The sequence below is a fragment of the Protomyctophum parallelum genome (assembly GCF_964188405.1).
Source record: "Protomyctophum parallelum genome assembly, chromosome: 13".
Taxonomy (NCBI): Eukaryota; Metazoa; Chordata; class Actinopteri; order Myctophiformes; family Myctophidae; genus Protomyctophum; species Protomyctophum parallelum.
This window is the reverse complement of record NC_139708.1, coordinates 50679906-50690706: the sequence shown is the minus strand read 5'-3', so window position 1 is coordinate 50690706 and position 10801 is coordinate 50679906. Positions and strand designations below refer to the sequence as shown.

Here is a 10801-nt window from a genome sequence, read left to right as displayed (position 1 = left end):
GCAGTTTCTCTCTCTCTCTCTCTCTCTCTCCTCTCTCTCTCTCTCTCTCTCTCTCTCTCTCTCTCTCTCTCCTCTCTCTCCTCTCTCTCTCTCTCTCTCTCTCTCTCTCTCTCTCTCTCTCTCTCTCTCTCTCTCTCTCTCTCTCTTCTCTCTCTCTCTCTGTGTCTCTCCCTCTCTCTCGCTCTGTCTCTCTGTCTCTCGCCCCCTGTCCTTACCTGACTGTGTCAGTCGGTTCATATTCATATTGTAAATGGAAGGCAGGACGCTCGCTGTCGTTCCTGCATATGAAATGTGTTTGGATGTTTAGCCTCGGCCTGGTGACACAGAGCAGAGGAGTCAGCACAGTTACACACACACACACACACACACACACACACACACACACACGCACACGCCACACACAGTCACACAGTCACACACTTGCGCACGCTAAATAGCTTCCGCTGTGCTATCATCAATACACCATCAATAACACTTGGTACAATTTACCTTTTAATGCTCTGCTGAGTTATTATAGGCCTATAAGTTCTCTGCCTCTCCCTCAACATCTGTATTTCTATTAGCCACTTTTCTTCTCTACAATTACAATTTACAATTTAGGCATTTAGCAGACGCTCTTAATCCAGAGCGATTTACATTAAGCAAGAACAAAAAGCATGGGAATACATCACATAAAAACATTTATCATGAAACATGCGTAAGCTAAGAAAGTAACAGTGGAATATCTATATAATATGCATACACTATACATATAAACTATATACTACTATGCTATACATATGTACTATGGCGTGCTATGACTACATACAATGCAATTATAGTGCTGTCTACATAACATGCTATAAGTCTGTATCAAATGCTATCTAAGTCAACAGAAATGCTATCTAAGGGGGTGGGGTAAGTGCTATGGGCCATGATGAGTCTGAAAAGGTGGGTTTTCAGGCTACGGCGGAAGATCTCTCTCTCTCTGCCTGTCTCTCTCTCTCTCTCTCTCTCTCTCTCTGTCTCTGTCTCTGTCTCTGTGTCTCAGCTCTGGGCTGACAGGCAGCCCAGAGCATGCAGGCAAAGCGCGCCACAGGATGGTTATATATGTGACCGGGGACAGTGGTTTAATATTTCAGTTCTTTACATATTATGAAACTGCACACTGTAACCTTTCATATGATGTATTGCTCATTGAAATTGGGGGGGAAATGAAAAAGAAGATATGACCATTTGAAACTTGTTGAACTGTAAACACCAAAGTACAGAATTTGTCACTCTAAGATTTCAAATTACTTAGCATCTCTGAGCCAGGAATGGGTGTGACAATAGATACTTGTCTCCACCCCTAGATACTTGCATAAACACTCCCCCCATCCTCTAACCACTCCACACTGTCAACTGCACAGAATGGTCCTGATTCTTCAAAAACGAAATGCGCCAGAGTGTAACGGTGGCGGAAACAGATATCGTATTTATCCGTCCGATCAAGCTACGTTGAGATGACGTGTTATTCAGAGAGTGGTGTGTACCACAGGTGCGCAGGTGTATCGCAGGTGTATGTCATACTGAATGCAGCGGGTGCAAAGTGATCGGAAAAGCACCCGACAACCTCATCTGCATTGATCCACGCCCAATTTCATACCATAAAAGGCTTCAAGCATGACTCAGCAGACAGCAGTTTGTCTGAGATCACAGCCGCGGTCACTGCTATCGAAGCTTGCAACGGTGCGTGCTCCGCTGAAGCAATATAATTATAATTTATTTAATTAAGTTCGGGACCAAGGCGGGTGCTCTCTCACACCCTATGCAGAGGTAAAACATATCCGATATTTAAAATATCGGATATGTCAATTGTCAATGCAAAAGTCGTCTTTTCAGAGAGAGCGAGAGAGGGAGGGGGGCTGCATGGGCCCTCGACACTGTTGCGCGATAAAGAACAGTAGCCCATAGCCCCATACATTCATAAGTAAATATATTATAGGCCTACCTCGTAGGCCTGGGATCCTCTTGTCTGAAGAAATTATAATCCAGTGAGTTTATCCAGTGAGTTAAACTATTCTGTGTGTGGCATCCATGTGATCAATATCAATATACATTATTATAAATTCTGTCTGTCTGTCCGTCATGTTCACGAGTGGAGGTGAGCTGGTTTAAAACTGATATGACTGGCCGACTTTCACACACACACACACACACACACACACACACACACACCGAAACAACGTTAGATTCGTACAGTGCAAAATGCAGATAAGTGTAGGCCTATGTTCTTATTATAATTGTGAGTTTGTTTTTTAACATGCAGTCCGCGAGAGCCGATCTACAAGCTCACAACGCGTTGCACTGCGAGTAGCCTAGAGAAGGCTGTCCAGTGAGCAGCGCAATCGCGCATGCATGCTATAGAAATATCCTAATAAATAAATAAAAAGGTGTCGGGGCTTGCAGGGGCAGTTTCCTTATGGGACTCTATAGGCTAACTTGCCTCTAGAATGCATGCATTATAGGCATACAAGTGCACTCGGCTTTTATATATATATATATATATATATATCGTTTTTTTATGTGCTGATCGACCAATATGTTGGGGGCACATGCCTACATATTTTATCTGAGATTTGGGGACTATTTATTGATTCAGCATGAAGACTAAAGCCTTCTGAATAAATCTATATGCAAGTGTATGCTTCCGAAAAGTTCTCCGCCACCTAAAGAGGTGGCGGAGGATTTAGCGGAGTTACCGACGAACCAAAGTCAGCGTCAAGTTCACGGCCATTTCCATGAATTCCAAATTAATGTGGGAAATCACGTAAATGCCTTTCCGCCAGCGTCACGGCAATATATCAGCGGAAACACGTTGAAGATCAGGCCCTCTAATGACTTGAGTGGACACTTAGTAAAAGAAGGTCATCTAGAACTCTTAGAATAAGAATAAATAGAGATGATAAAGTATCAATATTGCAATATAGAAATATAGGACGGACGTTGTTTAGTGTATGTTTTGTAATAATACAATCTAAAAAATAACTAGTAGGCTAATTGAGTTTTCAAATAAATACATGTGGAGTAAAACTACTTGCAGCTATAACACTGCAAGTAGGCTATAATTTATTCCATGAAGTTACTTGTAGTTTTAGACCCATGCTTTTAATTGCTAAATTTAAAAATGCTGTATGTTTACATTATGTACAAAGGTACCTTTTTACCCCTAAATGCATGGTTTGAATCAGCCGTGCACTGATGTGAAAGAGTCAAAACCTTACCAACAGAAAGTCAGGGGAAAAAATACCTTAGACGTGTGTTATGATCCTACCACTTTGAAGTACTACACTATGTCTTCTCATTCAATATTTGAACAACAATGTCATGGATTGATCAAATTATATAAAAGACGGATTTCACCGCGACGCGCGATCACGCATGGATGTCATGGATTGATCAAATTATATAAAAGACGGATTTTAACCGTTGTTAATTGATCATCAGGCAGCTGCATCCAACGGTAATAAAGTTACAGAGATTAAAACACAGTGCTAAACATGCACATGTGTGCACTGAAATAAAGGGCAGAAGAATGGATTTACAACTAAGACAATCGTCAGAATGCGTGTGGTCCGTGTGGAGACCACAAACAAACAGCAACTTTTTCTTCAGTGGACGACGGGTAAATCAGTTAATTTATACTTTTATTACATCATCCAACAGCATCATATCAAGTTAACAATAATGCTGATGTTGTAGGCTATTTATTTACTATTGTCACAGAAACACACGGCTACTGTAACTGGAGAACAAAGATAGCTACGGCCAATCGAAACGACTCTATGTAAATACGTGCAGGAATGTTCACACCCCCAAAATACGGCAAATAATCTGTAATTATAGAGACATTTTTGCAATGTAAATACAACGACTTAATGACACTAAAATGATGTTCTGATGGAATAAAAACATTCTTTAACATTCCAACTGTGTTAATGTGGCTAAAAACGAAAACCACCAAAAAAAAAAGAAAGAATGTATTTTGTTCTATAGTGAAGTTATACTATTGCCGACTTGTGGTTGAAATCACTGGCACTGGTCACATATGTTATAATACATTAGGCTACATAAACGCTGCATGCTGCCGTGGCTGCCGCCTATCACAAGGCTTTTTATTTACATCATTGTTTTACATTCACCATCGCTGATGAGCAGCGCTTTGTAGGCGAGGAGGGAGGCTTGTTCAGGAACTCCATTATATCATAATAGGGCTCTGCATTAATGTAATAAACATATGCGCTGTGAGCCAACGACGTGAGCCATGATGTCATAAAGTTTTGCGGATTCACCGTTTCGCCTGTTTACACGGAGAAGGGATAAAACGGCGTTCTCAAAGATTTTCCACTATGGAAGGTGGTTTCACTTTGTTGCGTTTTCACCTCCTGAGAACACGGTTCTCGTCTAAATGACAGCAGCAAACGATGCTTTATTTTGCTGTTTTCTATGAACACCATCCTCGTGTAAATAGCACCTTAGTCTCTTGTCTCAGTACAGAACAGACTTCCTTGTTACTTTGCGCGCTCTGTGTATTACGTACAGTAAGCATCCCACAATAACGAGTCTCTCTTAAAGGCATCTTAACCATTATCTGCAAACCCCATATAACACAGTGTCCATATTATTATTATTAGAACATAACAGATAACACTGCTATTTTGGGTAAAGAGATTTGGTGCACACACACACACACACACACACACACACACACACACACACACGGAACAAAGTCGTTCCGAGTACAGAGCCAACTCGGTAGCCTGGTTAATAAACCAGACCGAATCAGCCGTTGGCAAAAAAAAATTGCCTGCCGGCGGATTAGGGTCTGGAGAGGCTCAATTGTAGGCCCATTTCCTACACCAGAGAACTGGTGTGGCCAATCGGGACACGGTATGCAATATGGGCGGGCTTTGGTACAGTGACGTTCAATGCTTGAGACCTTTGACTGACAGTAGCTCTGACCAATTGCGTCAAAGAGAAAATGTTTCAACCCGCCCCCCCCTGGAAATGAAATCCAAGCTGAGCCTCCCCAGACTAATATCCCGCGGTCCGTGCGATATTAGTCTGGTGTATTAACCCATTCTGAACGGGAACCCATTTTGGTGTTAGCATCATGTTATGCTTTAGCTATTGAAAAATAGCAGATCTACAAGCTCATAGCGCGCCACCGAGTGGCGCGCTACAAGCTTGTAGGTCTGCTATTTTTTGAAAAAATCGAAGAACGACTGACATTTTTAGAATCTGATCTGAGGTCAAAATGGGTTAATCAGACCAGTGTGTGTCCCAGTGGAAACCTCGTATGAATCTGATCTCAGGTCAGAATGGGTTAACCAGGCTACCAACCCGGGCCCGGTTCACCTCAGAGTCCAGAGGGTGTGATTAATATTAATCACAGCTGAGCGTGCGTCTCATCATCATCTCTCCTCGTCCAACCAGGTCGTCAGAGGCTGCTGTACCAGCTGGCGGGTCTGGTACCGAGCCCGCTGCTGCTGGAGCTGCTCAGCTGCCCCATGTGCGCCCGCAGCCTGGAAACCCTGGAGCTGGAGCTGGGAGACATGGAGCTGGGAGACGCCGACGGAGGGCACGACTTTACCCAGGTAAAGTCTAGTTTTTAGTCTAGTTTTAGTCAACTTAAATGTCATAAGATTTTAGTTTTTCACTTGCTGAAAATAGACGATCTATACAGTGTTGTTGTTTTCGTCGACTAACACTAAGACGAAAAATGTTCGCCGACTACCTATTTCCACTGACAAAAACAAATGGACACTAAATGAAAACGAAGCTATGGTGACTAAAACTAAGACTAAATATATACTGACAATTTCGTCGACAAATAAAAACTAGACTAACATTAAGACACTTCCAGGTGACTAAAATGTGACTAAAACTAAATGAAGTTTCAGTCCAAAGACTATGACTAAACTAAAATAGACATTTGCTGCCAAAAACAACACTGGATTTATACAAGAGCTTAAAACTGTTTTGTAGCCATAAACGTCAAGACGTCTAATTGCCTATTAAGTAATGGATGCCACCTTGGGAATAAAAAAAAAAAATCATCCATATTTTGAAAATTCCTCTAATCTGGTGTACAGGTGATGAACATGCACATTACATGCATAATAGAATTACAAATTATTTATTTCTTTATAATGGGAGAATTGGCACTCAAAGCCTAAACTGGTGACCACCAGGTGGCGCTGAAATAGTTTAATGTAGATCTTCTATTTTCAGCATGCAACTAATTGTAAAATGACTTATACTGGATCTCTTGTCCACTCGTCCCTTTCCTAACATTTTAGTCTAGTTTTTATTTGTTGACAAAATTCTCGGTATATATTTAGTCTTAGTTTTAGTCATCACAGCTTAGTTTTAATATAGTTTCCATTTATTTTCAGTGGAAAAAGGTGGTTGACAAAAAAGAAATGTCTTCAGTTTTCATCGACAATATTACCACTGGTGCTGCTGGGTCAGGGAGGGGGCCGGGCCGTCCGTGCTACTTCTTATATGTACTCAATCATCATGTGGCCTCGGGTGACTCAGTGACTCGTTCCCGTGTGACTCAGTGACTCGTCCCCGGGTGACTCAGTGACTCGTCCCCGGGTGACTCAGTGACTCGTCCCCGGGTGACTCAGTGACTCGTCCCCGGGGTGACTCAGTGACTCGTCCCCGGGTGACTCAGTGACTCGTCCCCCGGGTGACACCAGAGTTATGATTCATCCAATCCAGAGTGAGTTCAACCCCGCTGTCGAGGTTGGCGCTATAACGAGGTAGCAGGAACACTTCATGCAGAGCGAGTGATCCGCTGTGACGTATGGATCTGTTAGGCAGGCGAGGAGGAGGAGGAGGAGGAGGAGGGGGAGGAGGAGGGGGGGCAGGAGGTATAACAAGGCTTAAAGGATTGGTGTCAAAAACCACGGAAGCTGTCCAACACAGGAAAGAAAACTAATATGGAGCAGGAAGAATTCCAAAGTGAAATAATTGCAGGCAAGGGTCCTAAACCAGGAATAAAGGCCTAGCAGGTCCGGTCCCCCTGCCTCCGGGCTATATATAGTGCTAGTGTCCCTGAGCAAAGACACTTAACATCTAGCCTCGGTACCCAGGCTTTTATTTCCGTTTTCATTCGGCTCAGAAATGAAAAGTCCATTAAAACACTGTCGGTGCCGGAAGTGCTGCAAAATAGGAGCTCTGGGTGGCCGGGGTTGTCTCAGCGCTTTTCCTCTGAAAGCCATGACCCGGAAACAATCTACTAAAAAAAAGTTGACTTTACATTGCTAGCTTACATTGCGATCATTTTAATTTATACGATATATATGATCCAAAAAGCGTTCATATTTTGCGGGAGAGACGGATGAGGACCCATCACTCAATTCTAAACGCCAACGCACACACAGGAACACTGGCTAACTGCTTAACTTGTCCACTCAAGAGCGAGACAGACAGTCACTGCAACAGCCCAAGAGGAAGAACTGTGGGAGCACATTGCTCAATACAAAACTATAAAAAAAAGTCTGACACATTTTTTATTTATTTTCTCACCCACCTGGCCTCAAACTGCTGTCTGCTCATAGCCTCAATCTGCTGTCTGCTCATAGCGTCTTGCAGAAAACAACGAGTTTAGAAAACAGGCTTGAAAGGTTCACTTCTGTGGTCTCTAACATTACACCTAGCTACATGTTTAAGCATTTATTTCATATTTACATGTCTTCTGTGGACTCTAACATTACACCTAGCTACATGTTTAAGCATTTATTTCATATTTACATGTCTTCTGTGGTCTCTAACATTACACCTAGCTACATGTTTAAGCATTTATTTCATATTTACGTGTCTTCTGTGGTCTCTAACATTACAGCTATATATGTTTAAGCATTTATTTAATATTTACATGTCTTCTGTGGTCTCTAGCATTACACCTAGCTACATGTTTAAGCATTTATTTCATATTTACATGTCTTCTGTGGTCTCTAACATTACAGCTATATATGTTTAAGCATTTATTTCATATTTACATGTCTTCTGTGGTCTCTAACATTACACCTAGCTACATGTTTAAGCATTTATTTCATATTTACATGTCTTCTGTGGTCTCTAACATTACAGCTATATATGTTTAAGCATTTATTTCATATTTACATGTCTTCTGTAGTCTCTAACATTACACCTAGCTGCATGTTTAAGCATTTATTTCATATTTACATGTCTTCTGTGGTCTCTAACAGTACACCTAGCTACATGTTTAAGCATTTAATTCATATTTACATGTCAATTTCAGCCCTGACACTTATTTCAGACATGCTCTAGTATGTGAAGAGTCTGTTTGTGCTATAAACCTTATTTTAAAAAGCTGGTGACAAGCTATGATATGACAGCAGGGACAGTGACAGTGATGATAATGGAGGCTATTATGGACATGCAGTGACAGACAGTGATGAGGAGGATGTTTGTCACGCCTATAAGACCTAGACGAAGTGTTCCCTAGCTGTTCCAGTGGTGTAAAGTAACTAAGTACATTTACTCAAGTACTGTACTTAAGTACACTACTTTGTTGAGTTGAGTATTTCGGATTTCCAAAACGGTTTACTTCTACTCCACTACATCGCAGAGGCAAATATTGTACTTTTGCTCCACTACAATTATTTTAGAGAGATACGCCAGAGACCCCCACATTGACACGAATTAGCCCACAGACCCCCATTTGAAGAGATGAGCCAGGGACCCCCCATAAGAGGAGATTTTTACGGCTCTAGCTGAGACTCTCAACCCGTTTAATTTCAAGGACCCCCAGTTTGACATGCATTAGTCCATACTGACCCCCATTTAATTGCATTTCTATCTCTAAAAATCAATGTTAATTTACAATTTACAATTTAGGCATTTAGCGGACACTCTTGATCCAGAGCGACTTACATTTAAAGGTTTTATGACATTAATTTTCATTTATTTTAATTTTTCTTTTTTCTTTTAGGTTGTATGACCTCAATTACCCAAAAAACCTGAACTTTGAACATTCAGTGGATCTTTTCTGTGGTCTGAAGTTTTCTTTGGGGTTTGGAAGCCTTTTGAGCTACAATGAAAACAGGCAAAACAGTGAAAACAGTGACATCTGCTGGCAAATCCCATTGACATATATGGGATTTGCAGGATCTTACATCACAATCTGCCGGCAAATCAGAGCACCTGTTTGAGCCAGAATACCCCAGATCACAGAAAATCTACTGAATGTTAAAAGTTCATGTTTTTTGGGTGCAATTGAGATTAGAAAACCTAAAAAAAATAAGAACAATTCCAAAACCTTTTTTTTAAATGTCACAATCCCTTTAAGCAAAAACAAAAGCATGGCATACATCACATATATAAAAAGTAGTTATCATGAATCGTGTATAAACTAAGAACGTAACAGTGGAGTATCTGTCAACTATACATACTATACTATATTATATATTATACAATATGCATGTGTACTATAGAGTGCTATGACTACATAAAATGCAATTCTAGTGCCGTCTACGTAACGAGCTATAAGTCTGTCTAAAATACTATATCTAAGTCGACATAAAAGGGGCTAGGCTAGGGCAAGTGCACACGTGTAACTCTCGGAGTTACAGACCCATAGGGGTCCATTTGGTTTAACCCATTCTGAACGGGAACCCATTTTGGTGTTAGCATCATGTTATGCTTTAGCTATTGAAAAATAGCAGATCTACAAGCTCATAGCGCGCCACCGAGTGGCGCGCTACGAGCTTGTAGGTCTGCTATTTTTGAAAAATCGAAGAACGACTGACATTTTTAGAATCTGATCTCAGGTCAGAATGGGTTTATCAGACCAGTGTGTGTCCAGTGGAAACCTCGTATGAATCTGATCTCGGGTCAGAATGGGTTAACTCCCTCAGGTACCCCCCGGACCCCCACTTTGGGACCCACTGCTCTAACACTGTTGTTGTCTCTCTCTCTCTCTCTCTCTCCGCCGTGTGTGTCCCCCCCAGGGTGGGGACGGCGTGCGCGGCGGGGGCCGGGGGCGGAGCAGACGACGTCATGGCGGCGCCACGGCGGTACCGGGAGGGCAGCAGAACAGGAACTGGGCGGTCCGGGCCTGGGTGGGCTTCAGGAACAAGCTGAAGAGGATCGTGGACAGCAAGTACTTCAACCGAGGCATCATGATCGCCATCCTCGTCAACACCCTGAGCATGGGCATCGAGTACCACCAGCAGGTAACACTCTGACCAATGGGCATCTAGTACCACCAGCAGGTAACACTCTGACCAATGGGCATCTAGTACCACCAGCAGGTAACACTCTGACCAATGGGCATCTAGTACCACCAGCAGGTAACACTCTGACCAATGGGCATCTAGTACCACCAGCAGGTAACACTCTGACCAATGGGCATCTAGTACCACCAGCAGGTGAGTCAACACACTGACCAATGGGCATCGAGTACCACCAGCAGGTGAGTCAACACTCTGACCAATGGGCATCAAGTACCACCAGCAGGTGAGTCAACACACTGACCAATGGGCATTGAGTATTACCACCAGCAGGTGAGTCTGTCTGTCTGGTCTGGTCTGGTCTGTCTGTCTGTCTGTCTGGTCTGGTCTGGTCTGTCTGTCTGTCGGTCTGTCTCTCTGTGAGTGATTTGAAATCATAGAATATGTCCATTTTGAGCAGAGGTTATTCAGAGGTCAGAGGTTATTCCATGTGAGAGGTTATTCAGAGGTCAGAGGTTATTCCATGTGAGAGGGGCATTACACCTAAAGGTCTAAGTCTAAGTTTACTGCAG

The 10801-nt window shown here is 42.4% G+C and overlaps 1 protein-coding gene across 1 annotated transcript in view; it reads left to right on the top strand.

Moving 5' to 3' along the window:
* The window catches only part of cacna1ha (calcium channel, voltage-dependent, T type, alpha 1H subunit a), a gene marked incomplete at its 3' end in the record, with an annotated part of 325861 nt that overhangs the window by 200100 nt on the left and 114960 nt on the right, over window positions 1-10801 (top strand). Inside the window, exons 11-13 of the mRNA XM_083779213.1 lie at window positions 1031-1062; window positions 5458-5618; window positions 10008-10232. Coding sequence (XP_083635339.1) covers window positions 1031-1062; window positions 5458-5618; window positions 10008-10232 — 418 coding nt within the window. The remainder of the gene's footprint in view (window positions 1-1030; window positions 1063-5457; window positions 5619-10007; window positions 10233-10801) is intronic.